We start from the raw sequence: 25,354 nt of genomic DNA, 5'->3' as shown, positions 1-25,354 counted from the left end.
TATCGAACTTTTACAATATTCTAATGGCATATCGGCAGCCATTGTTACACGCATCAACGCGTTGTCTGTCGACAGATCGATGTTTTCCTACGCACGGTTTTTGTGTTGACTCTGCGAACACCTGCAGCATCGCTGATTTTTGTGTTCCCCTCATATAATGTTCACCACTATTTTTCCTTTTTACGCCCAATGGCGTCTGTTTCAGCAGATAATCGAGACTTATTATTCTATGGCGTATATTTCATGCCATGTGAAACTGTTGTGGGTTACCATGCTAGTAGGGACATACATATCTGGTATTAAGTGTACATATTTAATTAACTCATCCCCATGTCCTCGTCACACAAATCACACTTGGCCGTGACAGGGGGTATATGGAATGAATGGTACCGCTCCCCTCACTAATCACACACTCCGTCACCTCGTCAACCTTTATGACAACCATATGCCAGCCATTACTCGAGTAATAATCTTGGAGAATACTGAGTATATCACGTATCCCGATCACATGTGTACCAGCGAGAAGTAATCTAACCTGTTGCCGTCGTTCTTGGTGAGCCATTGGCTGAGAAACTGGTGCTCCCTGGCATCGTTGACACTCACCAGACTCGCCCCGTCTTCCTGGAGAGAGACACACAACGTCATAACACCAAGCAGACTGATTGACAGAGCATGATAGTGTCTGATTTCTTCAACACTTAACAACATGATAGTGTCCCTGGTTTCTGCAACACTTTACAACATGATAGTGTCTTACTTCCGGAACATTTTACAACATGATAGTGTCTGTGACTTCTGCCATACTTTACAACATAATAGTGTCTGATTTTTTCAACACTTTACAACATGATAGTGTCTAATTTCTGCAAGACTTTACAATATGATAGTGTCTGGCTTCTGGAATACTTTACAACATGATAGTGTCTCTGGCTTCTGGAATACTTTACAACATGATAGTGTCTCTGACTTCTGCAATACTTTACAACATGATAGTATCTCTGGTTTCTTCAACACTTTACAACATGATAGTATCTGATTTTTTCAACACTTTACAACTTGATAGTGTCTGATTTCTTCAACACTTTACAACACTATAGTGTCTGATTTCTTCAACACTTAACAACATGATAGTGTCTGATTTCTTCAACACTTTACAAAACTATAGTGTCTGATTTCTTCAACACTTTACAACACTATAGTGTCTGATTTCTTCAACACTTAACAACATAATAGTGTCTGATTTCTTCAACACTTTACAACATGATAGTGTCTGATTTCTTCAACACTTTACAACATGATAGTGTCTGATTTCTTCAACACTTTACAACACTATAGTGTCTGATTTCTTCAACACTTAACAACACGATAGTGTCTGATTTCTTTAACACTTTACAACACGATAGTGTCTGATTTCTTCAACACTTAACAACATGATAGTGTCTGATTTCTTAAACACTTTACAACATGATAGTGTCTCTGGTTTCTTCAACACTTTACAACATGATAGTGTCTGATTTCCTCAACACTTCACAACACGAGAGTATCTGATATCTTTAACACTTTACAACACGATAGTGTCTGATTTCTTTAACACTTCACAATATGCTAGTGCCTGATTTCATAAACATTTTGTATCATGAAAGTGTCTTATTTCTGATAATGTTCCGACAACAGTTATTATGGGTTGTTATAGGCAACCATTCTTCTTACATCGGTATGTAGGCTATCGATAGATCAATGTTATCACGCGAAAATTTTTGTATGAGAAGTGTCGTTACTTTTAATGGAATGAGATACCTGATGTTACTGTTTGACCAATCAGAATCACGCATTTTTCAGTGTTTGGGAGAATAGTGCATATACGTTTATAAATAATGCACACAACAAACAGACATTGAGAAACTGACAATTGAAGAACGTGTGACCTTACCTGGCAGGCCGCCATTGCCTCCGCATACACCCGAGGTGGGTAGACCACGAAGTGGTAACACTTCAGTTCATACTCATCCCATCCTAAAGGGCAGTCTGAAACAGCAACATCATCATCATCATCATCATCATCATCATCATCATACCAATCTTCAACATCACCACAATCATCACTATCAAACATCACCTAAACCACTGTCATCAGCATCATCATCATCATCATCATCATCATCATCATCATCATCATCATCATCATACCAATCTTCAACATCACCACAATCATCACTATCAAACCACTATCATCATCATCAACATCGTCATCATCATCATCATCATCATACCACTCTTCAACATCACCACCATCATCAGTATCAAACATCACCTTAACCACTATCATCATCATCATCATCATCATCATCATGAAAACCTCAGCATGGCATCCGTATCTGGATTTTGTCACGTGTTTGAAATGACTTCGTCGTATAAACGTATACAGGATGCAAGTAGAGAAACACTATACAATCCAAGATACATGTGACTTTCCAGTTTAATTAAAGATTGAAAGAAGAATACTATTAAGTAGGAGAGATATTGGCAGAGATTTTATTGGTTCTTCGAATTAGTTTTCAAAGCAAAGTTTTTTTTATCTGATTATATATACACTGCCATTGACATTCACGATTAACTGTTGGCCACGTGACAGTGACATGGCCGCCCGGCGGACGACGTCCCCCACCCCTACCAGCAGACAGGCCTACGTGACAGTGACATGGCCGCCCGGCGGACGACGTCCCCCACCCCTTTCAGCAGACAGGCCTACGTGACAGTGACATGGCCGCCCGGCGGACGACGTCCTCCACCCCTTTCAGCAGACAGGCCTACGTGACAGTGACATGGCCGCCCGGCGGACGACGTCCCCCACCCCTTTCAGCAGACAGGCCTACGTGACAGTGACATGGCCGCCCGGCGGACGACGTCCCCCACCCCTTTCAGCAGACAGGCCTACGTGACAGTGACATGGCCGCCCGGCGGACGACGTCCCCCACCCCTACCAGCAGACAGGCCTACGTGACAGTGACATGGCCGCCCGGCGGACGACGTCCCCCACCCCTTTCAGCAGACAGGCCTACGTGACAGTGACATGGCCGCCCGGCGGACGACGTCCTCCACCCCTTTCAGCAGACAGGCCTACGTGACAGTGACATGGCCGCCCGGCGGACGACGTCCTCCACCCCTACCAGCAGACAGGCCTACGTGACAGTGACATGGCCGCCCGGCGGACGACGTCCTCCACCCCTTTCAGCAGACAGGCCTACGTGACAGTGACATGGCCGCCCGGCGGACGACGTCCTCCATCCCTACCAGCAGACAGGCCTACGTGACAGTGACATGGCCGCCCGGCGGACGACGTCCTCCACCCCTTTCAGCAGACAGGCCTACGTGACAGTGACATGGCCGCCCGGCGGACGACGTCCCCCACCCCTACCAGCAGACAGGCCTACGTGACAGTGACATGGCCGCCCGGCGGACGACGTCCTCCACCCCTTTCAGCAGACAGGCCTACGTGACAGTGACATGGCCGCCCGGCGGACGACGTCCTCCACCCCTACCAGCAGACAGGCCTACGTGACAGTGACATGGCCGCCCGGCGGACGACGTCCTCTGCCCCTTTCAGCAGACAGGCCTACGTGACAGTGACATGGCCGCCCGGCGGACGACGTCCTCCACCCCTACCAGCAGACAGGCCTACGTGACAGTGACATGGCCGCCCGGCGGACGACGTCCCCCACCCCTACCAGCAGACAGGCCTACGTGACAGTGACATGGCCGCCCGGCGGACGACGTCCTCCACCCCTTTCAGCAGACAGGCCTACGTGACAGTGACATGGCCGCCCGGCGGACGACGTCCTCCACCCCTACCAGCAGACAGGCCTACGTGACAGTGACATGGCCGCCCGGCGGACGACGTCCCCCACCCCTTTCAGCTGACAGGCCTACGTGACAGTGACATGGCGGACGGCGGACGACGTCCCCCACCCCTACCAGCAGACAGGCCTACGTGACAGTGACATGGCCGCCCGGCGGACGACGTCCTCCACCCCTACCAGCAGACAGGCCTACGTGACAGTGACATGGCCGCCCGGCGGACGACGTCCTCCACCCCTACCAGCAGACAGGCCTACGTGACAGTGACATGGCCGCCCGGCGGACGACGTCCTCTGCCCCTACCAGCAGACAGGCCTACGTGACAGTGACATGGCCGCCCGGCGGACGACGTCCCCCACCCCTTTCAGCTGACAGGCCTACGTGACAGTGACATGGCCGCCCGGCGGACGACGTCCTCCACCCCTTTCAGCAGACAGGCCTACGTGACAGTGACATGGCCGCCCGGCGGACGACGTCCTCCACCCCTACCAGCAGACAGGCCTACGTGACAGTGACATGGCCGCCCGGCGGACGACGTCCTCCACCCCTACCAGCAGACAGGCCTACGTGACAGTGACATGGCCGCCCGGCGGACGACGTCCTCTGCCCCTACCAGCAGACAGGCCTACGTGACAGTGACATGGCCGCCCGGCGGACGACGTCCTCTGCCCCTTTCAGCAGACAGGCCTATGTGACAGTGACATGGCCGCACGGCCGACGACGTCCCCCACCCCTTTCAGCAGACAGGCATCCGTGACCTGGCGTTATCTCGCCACAAGGTTGAAGGTTCGTGGGCTACCTACAGTTCAGGAGTTCAACGGATTACATGCCTTGACAACGTCGCGTCATTGAAGTTGATGAAATACGCTAAAAGTCACATAACGCTTCTTGGCGAAATCAGTCAAATATTGCAGGAAGATCATACTTTAATAGGTCAAATAACGCTGGTTTGAAATAACTCAAATAACGCTGCTTGCTGAAATGAGTGAAAAAATGCTGCTTTTTAAAATAAGTCAAACAGTCATATGCTACTTTATTATTTGTTTGTTTGTTTGTTGTTTAACGTCGCACCCACCAATATTCCAGCAGTCTTCACATAATCGAGACGACAGGTGATTGAAGCAGTAAGCATGTACACAAAACGTTGTGTTCCTCATACTAAAGAAGGTGACATCCATATATTCTCTTCCTTTTTTCAGGTATCATCACTTGTATAAATTTTGCATAATAATGAAGACTTAAAATACTGTCACAATTAAAAATAATCAATGTTCATTTTCATGCTATAAATCTGAGAAACCATGCACTAACTGGTTTAATTTATAAGTTATCAGGGTTATTGATGGATATTCGGTTGTATAAATGTACCCTAAACTACTTTGTATATATGCACTATAATCATATAACATCGGTATTAAGAAATAAAGATTGGTGGAATAACTTTGATAAATGCATTACACAATGCAATTATATTTTTGAAAAATAATTTATGCTGTGGAATATAGTAAGCTAGACTTGCCCTTTTTATCATCTAAACTAGTTATAATTAAATAAAAGCAGATATTTTTCACATGGAACAGGACCAAGCTCATACTCCTACATACAGGGTAATGTTATGACCTAGCAATGGCCATAGTGTAAGCGTGTTACTCTACATACGAGGTGTTCTGCACAAAACGCTATCAGTCCGTGCTGCTTGCTTACAGAGGAATGTGTCGCGGCCAGGCTTAGCGTTCGTCATGTTGGGACCGACCATTTAATATTCTAGGGGAGGGTGTGTAAATTGGGAATTTTGAATGAGACGAAATGGTTTTCAGAAAACTTGTAAGACATTCATTTTATTCCCTGAGAAGAAACGCCAAACCTTTTTTTCTTACCCACAACGCATAACTTTGCAGAACGTCCAAAATGTCCGGTTTACGATCGTTATCCCTGCAAAACATTATTTTCTGAAACAGATTATTCTTCTAATGCCCCCCCCAAAAAAAACAACAACAAACAAAACAAAACAAAAAACAAACAAAAAACACAACAAAAAAAAACACAACAAAAACAACAAAAACCACAAAAAAACACATTCAAAACGCCAAAGCAAAAAAATAAGCAGTATCAATTATCTGCCGAAACAGATTCCATAGGGCGTAAAAGGCAAATTAGTGATGGAATTTAAATTAAGTGATCACTGAAAATCAGTGATGACACCAGGTGTTCGCGACAAGGGTAAGCATGCCCTGCTCTGCGGTAGCACCCGCCATTCACACAATTTCCCAATACGATTATTGAATGGTCGACCTCTAAGGGAGAGTGACTTTAGGGGCTAATCTAGGTATTCTAGCAATAGAAGATACATTATTGCGATACTGTAGCGGTAGAACTATTTCAGTATTCGTGCTATAGCCAGCCGGTGGGCGTGCCTCGAGTCTTCTACGCTGGCATTCGAGAACGTGGAGGACTTTGATAGCGGGACTCTCTGATGGGAGGGGCAGGATGGGGGAAGGGGGAAGATGGGGGGAAGGGGGAAGATGGGGGGGGAGTAGTTACTTACCGTATGTTTGACCTGCGACTTGATTCAAAGATAAGAGGATATAAAGCACACATACTTCAGCTAAGACGTGGAGTATCATCATCTCAGGACCATTGCACCTGAAAAGGACAATGACCCAGTAGATGTACAGGCTCGTTATTGCATGACATATATACATAAGTCTCGTTAATGAAATTTCATTTCAAACATAATGATTTGGCACAATAATTTATTGAGATTAACGTTTCGTATGAATCAGCTTTTATACGTATATTTTTACTTCCGGGCAGAAGAAGTGTACACTTGATTCGATCCAGAAATTACACACGTGTTCAACTGCAAACTTAAGATCCTAAACTGTCATACTCTTATCATATACATCAAATATGGGAATATTCTTTTAGTGGCTGCAGTTTAGTTTAAACACATATGTGCCGTCACTTTTCACACTTTTGCCTTATACGCCCTATTGAATCTGTTTCGGTAGTTAATTGTCACTGATTATTGTTATGCTTTGACGTTTATGAATCCGTTGTTTAAACGATCCATCGTTTTGTCCGCATGGACAATTGTTTGTCAGCCGCCCATGCCCTCGATACGTTGAACCCACATTACAATAAATACATTTAGATTTAAGGGAACGGTTTTAGCTGTGACTGAAATGAATGATTTGAAAATTTGTGCCACACTATATATGGCCAGCTGGGCGGAGGTGTAATAATCAACGGATACACATGACAGAACGGTTTGAAATTAAGAGTTATTAAATTCAAATAATTATATAATCCTTATAAGTTTCGAAACTATGATGTATAATGTTGTGTTGCATTACGTTATGATGCCCATGTTAAAGTAATCAGGTAACTCTTTGATGTGAGAAAACTAAGAAATATATCAACATATAAACTTTACCATAGTTTTAAATCACCCAGGTGTAAAGACCTGACAAGATCGATGGATAAAAAGATAGAAAAATCTCAACATAATCAACATTTAAAATTACAGGCATATAGAATCAGTCTGATAGGACAGCTTCCCTAATTGAGGCGGGGTAGCAAAATCAAGCTTTCAACGTAAGGGACAAAGGGCACACAGATCTAAAATCTAAAATCCAAAAGTATTAGCGTGTATGACCAACCCCTGCTTACAAAACACGCAAAGAAACCTCAAGAACAACGAACAGAAGAAAGGTCAGTCGTCGGATGATGTCGCGTGGGATACGTCGACATTTTTCTTGGAGGGCCTGGATGAGTTCTTCCCGGTTAGCTGGAGTCAGTGGTCACTGTGGACACGGGGACATGTCTGGGGAGCACACAGGCCACGGGAACAGGAACTCATGATACAGGAGACTTTTGTCACTAGTCATCGGGCGTAGAAACAGGAACTCATGATACAGGAGACTTTTGTCACTAGTCATCGGGCGTAGAAACAGGAGCTCACGATACAGGAGACTTTTGTCACTAAGCATCGGGCGTAGAAACAGGAGCTCACGATACAGGAGACTTTTGTCACTAGTCATCGGGCGTAGAAACAGGAACTCATGATACAGGAGACTTTTGTCACTAGTCATCGGGCGTAGAAACAGGAGCTCACGATACAGGAGACTTTTGTCACTAAGCATCGGGCGTAGAAACAGGAGCTCACGATACAGGAGACTTTTGTCACTAGTCATCGGGCGTAGAAACAGGAACTCATGATACAGGAGACTTTTGTCACTAGTCATCGGGCGTAGAAACAGGATCTCATGATACAGGAGACTTTTGTCACTAGTCATCGGGCGTAGAAACAGGAACTCACGATACAGGAGACTTTTGTCACTAGTCATCGGGCGTAGAAACAGGAGCTCACGTTACAGAAGACTTTTGTCACTAGTCATCGGGCGTAGAAACAGGAACTCATGATACAGGAGACTTTTGTCACTAGTCATCGGGCGTAGAAACAGGAACTCATGATACAGGAGACTTTTGTCACTAGTCATCGGGCGTAGAAACAGGAGCTCACGATACAGGAGACTTTTGTCACTAGTCATCGGGCGTAGAAATATGAGACATAGACTAACAAGACTGATAGCACTGCAACATATGAGGTGCTTTACATAACATAAGGTGTGCGTATAGTATGAGGTACAGATTATATAAATAATGAACACTGTGTATCATTATATTTTCCTGTTTCTACTGTACCACAGCCTTACATAATATCTAGGGCTGGGACGGGTCACTCGGGTACTCGGGTACTCGGGTTGGGTAGGTCCTGAGTAGGACCCGGGTACGCACATGACTACCCAGACCCGAGGTTAGTCACGTGATATACTGTAATGACATAACAATAAAACTCAATGGTTACACTACAAGTACAGCTAATGTTCACATTTCTTTCTCACTATGCAAGCATTCGTTCTGACTTTTATATGTTCGAGTAAGGATAAAGCGTCTATCAACTGCAGTGTATCTAAAACGTTTTTGCTAGGGCAGCGGTAAAATAATTTCCCGTCGGACATTTTGTACCCCACTCTTGAGACCTATAGCGGGTATCCAGGAAGGGCTGGGTGATAGGTGCAGGGTACCCGGGTAGTAAATTTGGACTCTCCCCAGCTCTAGTAATAGCATTCTCTTGCAAACATGTTCTGATATCAAAACGTGCAATTAGTACATGCGACGTAATCCCAATGTTAGTCCACCGAGTGTAAAATACATTGAATATGATTACATTTACATTGCTTAATGACATCTAGGAAATTAGCTTTATAGTATAAACCTGAGCCAGAGAAAGAAGTATGTTTCATTGGCGAAAGATTTAACTACATTCAGTTTCATTCCTGTTGTATCGTGTCAGTTGAACAACCAGTTGTTGCAATTGGAATTAAAAGAGACGTTTTTTCACAACTGTGTGGCAATCCCATTATTCAAATAGCGCCGGATAATTCGAAAACTTAGGAGTTTCGAATACTTTCGAGTTGATTTAGTCCCCTGGAGTTCGTCATATCGGCAATCTACAATGTAAAGACCGCTTCCATGATCAAGTGAATAGAATCTCTATCAAGAGAGCGGAAGGTCGGTGGCCCCTGGTCGCGTCATGTCCAAAACGTTAAAGGTGGTACTTGTTGTTACCCTGCCTGGCGATCGGCATCAAGAGCATGAAACAAAGACTGGTTGCCGCGGAGTATGATGTGTCTGAGTGAAGTGTCTATGCTACGCTGCCACATTGTATATTACTTGGGTAGCACTATAAATATAAGCGCATAAGCTTTTTATATATACTATTCAAAAAAAAGAAACGCATAACCCGTATTTGCTGATAAAATGTTGTATATTCAAACATGAATAACTTGGTAGGAAATGAACTTGAGTACATGAAATTTTACATCCGTTTAGGAGAGATCAATGTCTATACAGTGATGCCCATAACTTGAGGTAATGCATTCACAATATTCCTCAAACGTAAATGGAGTATCAATATCTGTTGTGCCCACCACGTGCACGAATAACAGTTCCCACACGCCTTGTCATGGACTGGATGAGACGCTTGATAACGGCCTGGGGAATCCTCCGCCACTCCACCTGCAGAAATGCAGCTAGTGCCTGGAGGGTTTGGGGTTAATGCTGACGCTGACGGTGACGGCGATCAAGTTCATCCCACAGGTGCTCTATTGGGTTAGGATCGGGGAACGGGACGGTCAGGGGAGCACGTTGACATTGTTAGCAGCGAGAACGGTCATTGTGACACGTGCCGTGCGGGGCCGGGCGTTGTCCTGCTGGACAATCTCACGTTGGACGTCAATGGCTGGCAGGAGGTGTGGTAGCAGGATGGTGTCTCTGTAGCGTACAGCCGTCAGGTTTCCCTGGACGTGGACAAGATCGGTACGATCAGTGTAGGATATTACCGCCCACATCATCAGACTCCCTCCACCAAATCTGTCCACTTGACGCACGCAGTTAGGGGCATAACGTTCATGAACACGTCTGTAGACCCGGTTCCTACCATCGCGTCTCTGCAACAGGAATCTGGACTCTTCGCTAAACCAAATGCGTCGCCAGTTGCGAAGGTTCCAGGTAGTCACGTTGTTACACCAACGGAGATGATGAGCACGATGGTGACGACGTAGCACGTTCCCGACGTAGGGTCTCCTGGCTCTCAGTCCATGTTCTCTCAGGCTGTTCCGTACAGTCTGGCCTGATATCCTCCTAAATCCTGGCACCCTGACTGCAGTGCTCTCACCCGTAGCAGTACGGTCCCGCAAATGGAGCACCCGGATGTAGCGATCCTGGGCTGGTGTGGTGACTCTAGGTCTTCCTGTACGGGGACGGTCATTTGTTGTGCCTGTTTGGTTGTAGCGAACTGCAAGCCGTGATATTGTGGTTTTGCTAACATTCAGACGTCGGGCAACAGAAGATTGGGACTCTCCAGCCTGCAGTCTTCCAATGGCGATGTTCCTTGTGGCAGCATCAATACGTGGCATGTTCATTTGGCTTGGAAACACCTTCTGGATGAATGCCTATTTCCGAAAGCAAGCTTGCTTTTTATTGCCAAACACTACATGCTTTTCCTGCCCAATTTCAACGTGCAAGATGCCCCTTTTTGTGTTGTGGCGATGCATATCTTACTCATTCTCAAAACATCACATCAAAGTCAATATTTTCAAGAAAAATCGATTTGTTGCAAACGGAATTGTGTCAATTGATGCTCTTACCAATATTGATACATATTTTGACATTAATATGAATACAATAGGTATTATTTTCGTTTTGACATATCAGTAACACCTATGCGTTTCTTTTTTTGGATAGTATATTTTGACGCAGCAGTGACCAAAAAGAAGTCTGATGCTTTTCCCTATTTTGACTTGTACCGTATGTTCGTGTGTTTTTCTCAGGTGAAAATTGACTTGCCTTTGAATGTGTTTGTGACATTAGTCGGGACTAGAAGTCTTCATACACACACGTGCATACACGTCCCCATATACGTGAACTACTACCGATTTCACCTCACCTCACCTCACCTCTAAAACACGAGGCGATGATTTAGCCACGTCGCCTATATGGAACAGACAGATCATTAAGTGGGACCGTCCTTTGCCATGTCCTTGTGCCCTTTCTAATCTGCTGATTGGACACAAGACAATTGGAGGAGCTGATAACATCTACAAGACTGCAGGTAACCGTGCACGGCGACTGAGGTATCTGCTCGAGCACCATCGCTTAGTTGAAGGAGGTGTAATCAGTAGCTACGATGTAGGCTAAAACAAATACGACACGAAGTAGGTTAAGTAGTGTTGCATTCTGTCTTCATTTTCATCAGTAGAGTGAGTGAGTGAGTGAGTGAGTGAGTGAGTGAGTGGTTTGTTGTTTAACGCCGCACTCAGCAATATTCCAGCTATATGACGGCGGTCTGTAAATAATCGAGTCAGGACCAGACAATCCAGTGATTAATATCATGAGCATCGATCCACGCAATTGGGATCGATGACATGCATTAACCAAGTCTGCAGGTCTGACCACCCGATCCCGTTAGTCGCCTTTTACAACAAGCATAGTCACCTTTTACGGCAAGTATGAGACCTATTCTATCCCGGCGTCTTCACGGGCCGAGTGAGTGAGTGAGTGAGTGAGTGAGTGAGTGAGTGAGTGAGTGAGTGAGTGAGTGAGTGAGTTGGATTCAGCATTCCAGTAAAATAAAATAAAATAAAAATAAATAAATTATGTGAGGTGAGGTGTGGTGAGGTGAGGTGTGGTGAGGTGAGGGTGCGGTGCGGTGCGGTGCGGTTCGGCGTAGAACCAGTCTGTAATACCCTGTTGTATTTTCATGGTCTTTATATTTAAACATGGGTCTTGGTTTGCTTTTCATCTCCGTCTGAGAGTGAAAATGTCATGGGACATCATCCTTGGATAGTCTTCTTCTCTGTCAGAGTTTGAAGTTGTCTTGGAACACGTGACTTGAATTGTCTTCAGGATAGTCCTTCCTTGATAACCCTGTCGTCTGATGCAATGTGGTTCCTTTTGTCATGCCTTGATCTCATGATCGTGGGTTCGAATCCCAGATTCGCCCTATTTGTGTTCATTGGTTTGTTAGCACCATACCCGTGTTCGGCGGGTTCACCAAAGTGGTAAACGTCAAAGACCAGAATCGCGTCGGGCTTTCATTCTACGTTAGGGTGCTGACAATACATTATTGAGTATAGTAAAGATTTATAGGTATATATGTTGACAATAAATATTATAAATGATGTATATATGTAAATACAGATATATCAAATATAATACAAGAACATATGAATTTTGTTACAGAGAGAGAAAGTTTTAAATATAGGTAAAATTAAGGCCTAATATATTAGTAATGTATAGCTTTGTTAGATGTAAAGCATAGCAGGACATAGTAATATGAACAGTTAGGCTGTTTTTCAGTATGAGGGGCTTGCTAAAAACTGGAAAACTGAAGTGAAGCCCAGCTTCAACATTCATATATTTTTATGTTAACATGTTTTATAGCGCGTGTCCAAGAAACACATTCTCCAGCAAAAGTAATTAAGCAGATTCAGATTCAGATTCAGATTCAGGTTCAGTTTATTTCTCAAAGAAACCACCACCGGTGGTACATGAGCGTTTACACCTATATATATGTATATACATATGAAATTACAAAAAGATATCAACATGACAAGTGACAGGGTCAACGGTTCTTTCTTAATAACTTACATAGACATACAATATATCTGGACAAATTTCTTATATCTTTTAGCCTTTTGGGTGAAACAGTTTTACAGAGTTTAAAAATATTTGGCCACAAGTAGTATTTTTTGGGAATATATCGAATTCTTTGTTGGAGTAGAGCTTCGCATCTGAAGAGATAGTGAAACTCATCTCCAACCGAGAGTGAATCACAAAGTTGACAAAGTCTATCTTCTCTTGGTATATTCTGCCATCGGCCAGTCTCAACGGGCAAATCGTGATTTGAGGTACGAAATTTTAATATCGGCATATAGTTGCCTTTAGTAGCATTAAGAAACCTGACAGACACTTTTGACGTTCAACCCCTAATCTGTAGGTTTGTTCATAGGGACAGGACGTCGATCTTTCTGAAGCATTGTTTTTACACAACAGCCGATAATCTCTAAGCTTACTCTGCTCCATTCGCCTTATTCAAAAACAAATCCGCGAGTAGTTTCAGCACTAGTGACCAACTGCGAGACTAGGCTTCTTTCCCGGGAATACCTCTGCCTTCTGGCTTCAAACGACCGAAGCATTTATTATGTAATCTAGGCTTACATACATTTACACATACGCACGCACACACATACATACACATACATAATTTACATACATTTAATCATACACACAGTCATACATACCATGCATACACACGGCCATGTAATCATACGTGCATACTGAATAGGAAGCGTGTGTATTGATCTGTTGTCTTAATCACTGACCCATCAAGAGTGTCAGTCGGCATTTATCAAATCTTTATAACCGGTGAGATTGTGATAACTGTCACACCTGACTTATTTGACTGAATGACACGTATGAAAACAAGGGGGGAACTGTTACACAGTAACTCGGGGTAACGATTTTCTGTGCTATAGAATCAAAGTCCCGTTGTGCTGCATGTGTATGGAGTACATATATCTCACGATGATGTGTCATTCCTTAATCAGTACGATGTATGGCATAAGTATATACACTTAAAAGTAGACACATGTTAACGATAATAATGACAGATAGGTAAATAAACGCAGGTTGGGTAAGTATTATTACCTTGGTTAATTATAAGTTGCCATTTTTTAAATGAAAGAAATGATGGTGCAGAAAAAAGACGAGCAATTAACACTATAACCGTGATGCAATCGGATTACTTAATACAATCCACAAAGAACAATGTATAGGGCGCTTTTTTACTATTTATTCGTTATATGATATCAATAATTCATTTATGGATACTAAAGAATGAATTTATATCACACATTTGATTTTGTTTTATCATGAAATGTTTATTAATATGGCAAATCGGTTTTTAGATATCAATAACTGAATTTATTATCAAATGATGTACTTTATCATCTAAAAAATCAAATATAGTATTGTATCTATAGCCTTCGTCTCCGTGAACTTTATGCCCATTTTTAAATAATTCGTGAAGATAGGTACAGTATCGTAACATTTGCATATATAGTCACATTCAGATGATGTCTCTACATATATGTAAGGCAAGCTTCTTCATTTTGTTTAATCAGGAGCTTTCCTCCTGGCTATGGATGTGGAACACATGCTTCGGGGTTACAAATGAATCTTGTTATCATTGTATTTTAATGCGATTTGAATTTTATTATTTACTATCGTACTTACTTCATGTTTTAAATGAGACGTTTTATATTTATATGTCACCACAAATTACAATTATTGCTTGTAAGCTCAACACAATTGACAAATACTCCAAAAGATATGACTAGTAAACCATTAATGTACGTTGAAAAATATATATTGTAAATGCCAGAATGATGTATCTAGGATCAAGTAGAAGATACATGGACAGCAGCGCTGGGAATTTATTCAACAAGCCCGTGAAAACAACGCTACTTCAGCTCAATGTTTACCACTCCTGGCGGCCATTATGCAACGGCCATCTTACACACAACCCCGCGCTCTCACGTCTACAGGTCTTTTCCTGTGGTACGGTAATTAGTAGAACTCCCTCCCTCAAATGTATCCTCCATGATATAACCTACTCTCATTAATCAAATGCTGCCCTTTCCCAGCGTCACGGCTATGGAGCTGAGACAAAGATACCCAACCATCATAAAGTAATTAGGGTCCAATAAAAGCAATATCCACCAAACCTCATAGACATGATCACTGGAAGTCGTACTACAGACGTTTAATGTCAAATCACTAAAAAACATTTGAATAGCAATAACATTTAACAGGATCATGTATTCTCTTAACACTATCGCAAAACATCATGTAGAAGCCACAACGGTACTCATATTTTCCAACAAAATCACATCTAAAAATGAGACATCAGCAAGTACATAAAATAAAATGTGTATTAACATTTTACGTCAGGAAATCAAAAGGTTATCTCCTTGTTACCACCTCCAGGTTCAGCTAAACATGGGTCCTCCCTTGGTCAAAAGTGTGTTCCCCCTGTAATGTAATGAGTGTGTCACGCGCTCCACACTAGTGACGAACGGGGTGCACACGGGTTGCGTAACGCGTTGCCCATGCGTGTAAGGGGAATGAACTTCCAGGCAGTAGTGGTACGTCATGATATAGATAAAATACTGTTCAAAGGAGCATAGAAATACAACCCATTTACACTACCTGATTTTCCATTCTCGAAGTTCCCCTCGAGTACTAAGTATGGCACGTTGTTGTCAACATGCGCGATACTATTCCATGCTATGACCCTTTTCTGTGAGTTTTCACATTTCCTCATTGGCTACCGGTACACCACGACGTGCGTACCATTCTACGGTAGCACTTTGTATCACCACTGATTTCAATAATTATTTCACATAAGTTTCATCAGTATCTTACAATAACTTCTTTAAGTGGCATTTAGAAGTTGGTGTGATGAAGTAAGACAAGTTCTATGGATGAACAATTTCTTTATAACAATTTGTGCGACGTTTCGGTGTAGATCCTAACACCTTCCTTGATAAAGGTGTTAGGATATACACCGAAACGTCGCACAAATTGTAATAAAGAAGTTGTTCATCCATAGAACTTGTCTTACTTCAGTATCTTACAATTTCCGAACTGTGGAATTTATTTCACATCATTTCAGTTAAATGTCGTTGTTTACGTATATAATATTCGTACAGGATTTTCTCTTTGATTCTTCAGTAGTTTGAAAAACAACTTCAATCATTCAAACAGAGAAATTTCACTTTAACGCAGCTTTTAATCTTGAAATGGTTTACCGGAATAATATAATACCGAAGGTATATGGTCGGAAAGTTAAAGTATCACAAATAAGTGGTGGGTTTAGCTGGGAATGAAACACACTGTGGTGTGGTTTAACATACAAGGAGTCAATAACCACCATGCGGAGTCCGTATGCCCGAGAAATACAAGCCAAAATCTTCCCTCAAAACAGTTGAAGGGTTTTGTTAAAACTTACTCATTGGTTAATCATAAGTCAATCGGGGGAACTACGTTTATACGGACCCGAATGACAGGAGACATCTATATACATCTGGTTCATTCACAAAGGAAGTCGACCCTTGACTCTCGACCAGATTACACAATAGAAAAAGTTCGTCAATAAAACGTTTGGACATAACAAAAATGTTATTATGAGTTTAGAACACCAATTCCGTTTAAAAATAAGACAAAAATAACGGTAATTAATGGTAATGGTCACCTTAGAGTCACATTTAAGCGTTATAAAACGTTCAACTTCTTAATTTTGTATTGGGATTAAAATCTGCTATAATTAAGATACTTTGTCCAAATAGATAATCACTTACCAGGAAGATGAAACTATAAGGCATGGTCGTTCTCTAGAAGGAGATATCCAACGCGCTACCTTACAGATTCAAGTGTGTTTAAAGTTCACGTTGGGCTTGTGCTTCCGATAGGGCTGGCCAATCGCAGCGTGGCTTGATGTTCCAGATAGTATTGTTGTCACTCGTGATATCAGCGCACCAAGCTTTGGTCCACTATTGCCAAACTCGTATGTTGGCCAAGTTACTATGTAAGTACTAACTCCATCAACACAGGTCCACATCTGATTGTAATGTGTAGTTAGCATGGTTTGATGCAGTTGTCATTACACATACGAATTCCTCTTTCAAATGTTTTTTTCCCCAAACAAACAAACAAACAAACAAACAAACAAACAAACAAACAAATAAATTGGGATATCTTGGTCAGGCTTGGTGAATTGTTGATTGCATGTCATTGTATGCCGATGATGCTCATCATATCAACCACTGGTTTGTCAGGTCAAGATTCGATTATTTACTGATCACAGTGAAGTAGCCGGTATGATGTTGCATGTAGCGTAAAAAACACACACTTCAGACACATTGTTACCATTGTTACACACATCAGACACATTGTTACCATTGTTGCACACATCAGACACATTGTTACAATTGTTTCAGACATCAGACACATTGTTACTCTTGTTACACACTTTCGACATTGTTACAAATGTTACACACATCAGACATATTGTAAACATTGTTACATACATCAGACACACTGTTGCCATTGTTACACACATCAGACATATTGTTACTCTTGTTACACACTTTCGACATTGTTACAAATGTTACACACATCAGACATATTGTAAACATTGTTACATACATCAGACACACTGTTACCATTGTTACACACATCAGACATATTGTAAACATTGTTACACACATCAGACACATTGTTACCTTTGTTACACACACCAGACAAATTGTTACCATTGTTACACACTTTAGACACATTGTAACCATTGCTACACACATCAGACACATCGTTTCCATTGTTACACATATACGACACATTGTTACCATTGTTCCACACATCAGACACATTGTTACCATTGTTACACATATACGACACATTGTTACCATTGTTCCACATATCAGACACATCGTTACCATTGTTACACATATACGACACATTGTTACCATTGTTCCACACATCAGACACATTGTTACCATTGTTCCATATATCAGACACATCATTACCATTGTTCCACATATACGACACATTGTTACCATTGCTCCACACATCAGACACAGTGTTACCATTGTTCCACATATACGACGCATCGTTACCATTGTTCCACATATACGACACATTGTTACCATTGTTCCACACATCAGACATATTGTAAACATTGTTACACACATCAGACACATTGTTACCTTTGTTACACACACCAGACAAATTGTTACCATTGTTACACACTTTAGACACATTGTAACCATTGCTACACACATCAGACACATCGTTTCCATTGTTACACATATACGACACATTGTTACCATTGTTCCACACATCAGACACATTGTTACCATTGTTACACATATACGACACATCGTTACCATTGTTACACATATACGACACATTGTTACCATTGTTCCACACATCAGACACATTGTTACCATTGTTCCATATATCAGACACATCATTACCATTGTTCCACATATACGACACATTGTTACCATTGCTCCACACATCAGACACAGTGTTACCATTGTTCCACATATACGACGCATCGTTACCATTGTTCCACATATACGACACATTGTTACCATTGTTCCACACATCAGACACATCGTTACCATTGTTCCACATATACGACGCATTGTTACAATTGTTCCACATATACGACACATTGTTACCATTGTGCCACATAACCAGACATACATGTATTGTAATCATTGTTCCACACATCAGACACATTGGTACCATCGTTCCTCACGCCAGACACATTGTTTCAATCATTGTTCCACACATTAGACACATCGTTACCATTATTCCATACATTAGACACACCGTTACCATTGTTACACCCAGCAGACACGTTGTTTTCATTATTCCACATATCAGACACATCGCTACTATTGCTTCACATATCAGACACATTGTTACTATTGTTATACACATCAGACACAGTGTTACCATTGTTACACACATCAGACACATTGTTACCATTGTTCCAACATCAGACATATTTAATCATTGTTCCACACATCAGACACCTTGTTACCATTGTTCCACACATCAGACACCTTGTTACCATTGTTCCACACATCAGACACCTTGTTACCATTGTTACACACATCAGACACCTTGTTACCATTGTTCCACACATCAGACACCTTGTTACCATTGTTCCACACATCAGACACCTTTTTACCATTGTTACACACATCAGACACATTGTTACCATTGTTTCACACATCAGACACATTGTTACCATTGTTACACACATCAGACACCTTGTTACCATTGTTCCACACATCAGACACAGTGTTACCAATGTTCCAACATCAGACATATTTAATCATTGTTCCACACATCAGACACCTTGTTACCATTGTTCCACACATCAGACACCTTGTTACCATTGTTCCACACATCAGACACCTTGTTACCATTGTTCCACACATCAGACACCTTGTTACCATTGTTACACACATCAGACACCTTGTTACCATTGTTCCACACATCAGACACCTTGTTACCATTGTTCCACACATTAGACACCTTGTTACCATTGTTACACACATCAGACACATTGTTACCATTGTTACACACATCAGACACATTGTTACCATTGTTACACACATCAGACACATTGTTACCATTGTTTCACACATCAGACACATTGTTACCATTGTTCCACACATCAGACACAGTGTTACCATTGTTCCACATATACGACGCATCGTTACCATTGTTCCACATATACGACACATTGTTACCATTGTTTCACACATCAGACACATTGTTACCATTGTTACACACATCAGACACCTTGTTACCATTGTTCCACACATCAGACACCTTTTTACCATTGTTCCACACATTAGACACCTTGTTACCATTGTTCCACACATCAGACACCTTTTTACCATTGTTACACACATCAGACACATTGTTACCATTGTTACACACATCAGACACATTGTTACCATTGTTACACACATCAGACACATTGTTACCATTGTTTCACACATCAGACACATTGTTACCATTGTTCCACACATCAGACACAGTGTTACCATTGTTCCACATATACGACGCATCGTTACCATTGTTCCACATATACGACACATTGTTACCATTGTTTCACACATCAGACACATTGTTACCATTGTTACACACATCAGACACATTATTACCATTGTACCAGACTTCAGACACATCGTTACCATTGTTCCACACATCAGACACATCGTTACCATTGTGCCACAGATTAGACACCTTGTTACCATTGTTTAATACATCGTATAGCTTGTTACCACCAGGTTACCATTATGTCCCACATCTGACTCATCTGACTTACACAATGCATGTGTTAAAGTGAAAGTTGATAATTTCAATCAGTTTTGTGTTTGTCCGTTCTCCGGGCAAAATATTTAGGAATTATTTAATTGTATGGCTATCACGTTATCACAGTCAGAGATACCCTCTCGGTGTTTGACACCAAGCAAGCAGAGGAATTCGGTGGGCCAGCCCTGATAACACCCTGCGGGCTAATAATGGCGTGTAAACCCACTGGTCAGTGGCCGTGGCTTGGAGGTCAATGTATGTTGGATACAGACAACCGTGGAATGACCGAGGTATGTCGTGGTAGTCAGGGTGATAGGGGTAGTGATTTACATGCCAAACACAAACACAGATATTGTTACAAGTTGTGGCACACCACATATGTATTGAAACGTTTATATCGCGACACAAGAAGTCAGCAATATCACAGACAGAACGTATAATATTTAAGCTACCAGTTTTACAAGGAGGATTATTTTCGATTTTTCGATTGACATTGACAAAATAAATATAATTTGAATGTAAGAATTGACATTGAATAGAAATTCAATTCAAGCAGTATCTTGATAAGAAAATCAGTTTCCTGTCGAGACTTAGCTGTCCAAACATGGCAACAAAAACATTACCTTTCTCAACATATTACGAACTCAAAGTATTTGAACCATTGATAAAAAACATATGGTAGCCACAATAGCTTCTTTATAAGTGATGCAATGTGAGGCAAAAGTGGGCAATGGTGGTCCAGTCGGCTAAGGTGCCGCAATTTGCTGTGCAGAGTTGCGCCCCTTAGGAGAGCCAGAATTCAATGGCCGTAGGTTCTGATAATGTTTCTAGTTTGTCATCAGAAGCCTATGCTAGTGTGTTTCACCAATGTGGTTAACGTGTAAACCTGCTCCACGTAGGGCTTACGTAACACATCAAGACAACAAGTGGTGATATAACTATCATGATGTTTAGATAAATACAAACGAAACAAATTAGTCACAAGCAATCTCTGCTAAAAACAGAGTCCATTTTACGATTTCGACTAGATAAAAAATATGTGTTTATGAATCACTAACAAATAGTGATGACACCAGGTGTTCACAAAAAGTGAACCTATCCTGCCTAACAGGTGGCATCCGTCACAAACACATGCAAAGGTATGCAATCGCCGTTAAACAAGCTCGCACAAAGCTACAGGAAAAGAGGTTATTGCCATTTCACTTTTAAATAAACGTTAAGGAAACTGTTTTCTGTTGTACATTATCAATTTTAAAATTCCATTTTTGATTTATCTGTCAGCTGGTCTTAATAACATGTTATTATTATTATATATAATATATTTGTTCACGTAGGTGTATCACTCTGATGTAAAAAATATATTTTGCGAATGGGTAGATTATATGATAGATATACATGTAGAAGTGGATATATAACGGGACTAAGGATGAAAACTGACCGCCATAGTTACAACTTCTTCCCCATCTCGAGCCCCGTAAGTCGTGGTTGCAATTTCTTCCCCACCCCATCCCTATCGGAACGTAGTGTCAAATTCTTGTAGAAGAAGTTTCAACTACGGCTGATGGTGTGAGATATGGTAAAGAAGATGTAGCTATGGTAAATGGTGTTGAAGACAGGCCGGAAGTTGCAACTGGAACTGATGATGTCAGAGACATGTAAGATGTTCTCACAACGATTGGTGGTGTTAGCGATGGGCTGAAGTTGCAACTACGGATGATGGTGTTAGGGGTGGGAAGAAGATGCAACTACGGATGATGGTGTTAGGGGTGGGAAGAAGATGCAACTACGGATGATGGTGTTAGGGGTGGGTAGAAGTTGCAACTACGGATGATGGTGTTAGGGGTGGGTAGAAGATGCAACTACGGATGATGGAGTTAGGGGTGGGAAGAAGATGCAACTACGGATGATGGTGTTAGGGGTGGGTAGAAGATGCAACTACGGATGATGGTGTTAGGGGTGGGAAGAAGATGCAACTACGGATGATGGTGTTAGGGGTGGGTAGAAGTTGCAACTACGGATGATGGTGTTAGGGGTGGGAAGAAGATGCAACTACGGATGATGGTGTTAGGGGTGGGAAGAAGATGCAACTACGGATGATGGTGTTAGGGGTGGGAAGAAGATGCAACTACGGATGATGGTGTTAGGGGTGGGAAGAAGTTGCAACTACGGATGATGGTGTTAGGGGTGGGAAGAAGTTGCAACTACGGATGATGGTGTTAGGGGTGGGAAGAAGATGCAACTACGACGAATGGTGCAAGAGTTGGGGAGAAGTTATAACTCTTATCGGTGGTGTTGGAAGAGGGACCGGAAGTTGCAACTGGGACTGATGTCAGACATACAGAAGAAGTTGCAACAACGATTGACGCTCTTAAGTTGAAACTACGAATAATAAAGGTTAAGGGTGGGGAATAAGTTGAAACTACGAATAATAAAGGTCAGGGGTGGGGAATAAGTTGTAACTACGAATAATAAAGGTCAGGGGCGGGGAATAAGTTGAAACTACGAATAATAAAGGTTAGGGGTGGGGAATAAGTTGAAACTACGCATAATAAAGGTCAGGGGTGGGGAATTAGTTGAAACTACGAATAATAAAGGTTAGGGGTGAGGAATAAGTTGAAACTACGAACAATAAAGGTTAGGGGTGGGGAATAAGTTGTAACTACGTATAATAGTGAGTTGGGTTTAACGCCGCTTTTAACAGTATTCCAGTTATATCACGGCGTGTCAGCTTAATGTGGGAGGAAAGCCCGAAATGATGCAGGTCTCAGACGTTTACCACTTCGGTGAAACCCACGAGCATGGGTATGGTGCTGACAAACCTAGAAACATAATTGGGGCGAACCGGGATTCGAACCCACAATCATAGTTTTCTGGCGTGCCCAAGGGACGCAACTCTGCACAGCGAATTGTGGCGCCTTAGACGACTGGGCCACCCGTGCCCCCAACTACGTATAATAAAGGTTAGGGGTGGGGAATAGGTTGAAACTACGAATAATAAAGGTTAGGGGTGGGAAATAAATTGCAAGTGCAAGAATGATGATGTTAGGGGTGAGGTAGATGTTAGGTAACAATGCAGTTTACCGGGCGCAGCATACTATACTTACTATACTTACTATACTGCTCTCGCGTGCTTCTTCGATCATCAGGGTTAGTTGTGTTGGGGCTAGGGTAGGTTACCCCAAACTTTATCTTTAGCCCTTGGATCCCCTTTCCGACTAAGCACCTCTATTCGATTATAAGGGTAATGTACCCCTTTTTGATCAGAGTCACCTTCACGATTCTTATGGTTGGGCACTACTTGCCAATGTGACAATCCTTTACGATCCTTAGGGTTTGTTGTGAGGTAGGGTACAGATTAGCTAACTCTTAGAAAGAATTAATCCAATGTTATTTGAGGAAACTCCGTTCAATTGTGCGGAGGAAATGGCTACTGCGCATGCGCCTAAGGTAATGGCGGCTGATGACTTGGTAAACAAGCCCTAATTATTAGTGTGGTAGCGTGTTGACTGATCAGATTAACTCATTAGCCTAGGTAAGGTGAGTTCGATCTTCTCAAACTTAAATTCGAAAAAGTGCTGGTCATTGAGAAGGCGGCCGTTTCCAATGACATGGTCAGCTACCGATTCAAACACTAGCTTCCTGAGAACTGGTAGACACAGGTGGAAAAATGCGAGTTACAAAACCGAAACCGAAGATATGGAATTTGTGGAATTTTAATTGCGCGAAGAGGGTGTTTGTGCAGTGAGTGCGAAAGACGGCGGTGATGGTTTGTTGTTGCATGTTTCGTACCGAATTTGACTAAAATGGTACCAGGACTGATAACGTCACGATGATAACAGACACAGGTGAGCAGAAAGAGAATTCCCCTGACTGTAATACTGAGAGAGTCCCGAACATTCTACAATGATTGAAGTTCTCCCCTTCGGTGGGTCTGGCTTAATGTTTTACATTTTGGAAAATGAATGTAGTGACACGTGACCAATTCAGGTAATTAGAATGCACGAATTACAATGGTTCAATCACATTGTGCCTACATTCCAATTTGCCGACAGAAATTACTGCAGGCACATTGGGAACTCAGTTACATCCCTATTTATGTAAATGGACTGAACCACTATTGTTTGACAGACTCCTGTATAAAAGTAACTAAAAAAATCTGGGTTGAGGAATTAAATACTTATTACTGCATGAACGCTAACAACAAAAGAATACATTTGACTGTATAAACTTTATATTATGTGGAGACCAATGCAATTAGACTGAGTATATACTTATTACTGTATAAACAATAACAAAATATAAACAACGAAATATCGAACAAATCACATCAATTACCTATGTTTGAGATCAATGCAATTTTAATCTATTGTTTTTTAAACAAGCCAGATCTTCAGCTGAGCAGATATGTTAATAAATATGCTCGTATAAACTTTATTTTCTTTAGATATCAGTGGAATAAACATTAGACTGAGTAAAGTGTGTCAATTTATATCACATTCTTCTTACCATATCAAAGTGAAAAGTATAAAACTAGATGTTGGCAAGACTCTATATCACATCATGGCAAATATTCAGCGAGCAGAGTTTGTGACATCCCAAACAGGCGGCCAGCAAGTGTTCCATGGAGGTGGCCGTTACCGGCTCCACGTGAGACGTCAGGCTGCAATACACGGGAGGTGTGTGCATTCAGGGCGTAAAGTCATGCGTATCACTGTTGGTGATTTCAACATTTCAGCGTCAGAACATAACCATCCACTAGTTGAGTCAGAAGAGCAGCTACGTCTCCTCAACAGCCTGAGACAACGTGTACCAGTGGATGTAACACCCATCCAGCAGCCTGAGACAACGTGTGCCAGTGGATGTAACACCCATCCAGCATCCCGAGACAACGTGTGCCAGTGGATGTAACACCCATCCAGCATCCCGAGACAACGTGTGCCAGTGGATGTAACACCCATCCAGCATCCCG

The 25,354-nt window shown here is 42.2% G+C and overlaps 1 protein-coding gene across 1 annotated transcript in view; it reads right to left on the bottom strand.

Moving 5' to 3' along the window:
• Positions 1–16,961, bottom strand: part of LOC124122566 (contactin-like) — a 49,003-nt gene extending 32,042 nt beyond the window's left edge. Inside the window, exons 1-4 of the mRNA XM_048380618.1 lie at positions 16,845–16,961; positions 6,401–6,498; positions 1,931–2,025; positions 536–621 (exon numbers count right to left, since the gene is read on the bottom strand). Coding sequence (XP_048236575.1) covers positions 536–621; positions 1,931–2,025; positions 6,401–6,482 — 263 coding nt within the window. The 5' untranslated portion in view covers positions 6,483–6,498; positions 16,845–16,961. The remainder of the gene's footprint in view (positions 1–535; positions 622–1,930; positions 2,026–6,400; positions 6,499–16,844) is intronic.
• Positions 16,962–25,354: the final 8,393 nt, after the last annotated feature.

Source organism: Haliotis rufescens, unplaced genomic scaffold (assembly GCF_023055435.1).
Source record: "Haliotis rufescens isolate VD_foot unplaced genomic scaffold, xgHalRufe1.0.p SCAF_31, whole genome shotgun sequence".
In the NCBI taxonomy this organism is placed as follows: domain Eukaryota; kingdom Metazoa; phylum Mollusca; class Gastropoda; order Lepetellida; family Haliotidae; genus Haliotis; species Haliotis rufescens.
Note: the sequence above shows the minus strand (reverse complement) of the source record. Positions and strands in the feature narration are given on the sequence as shown.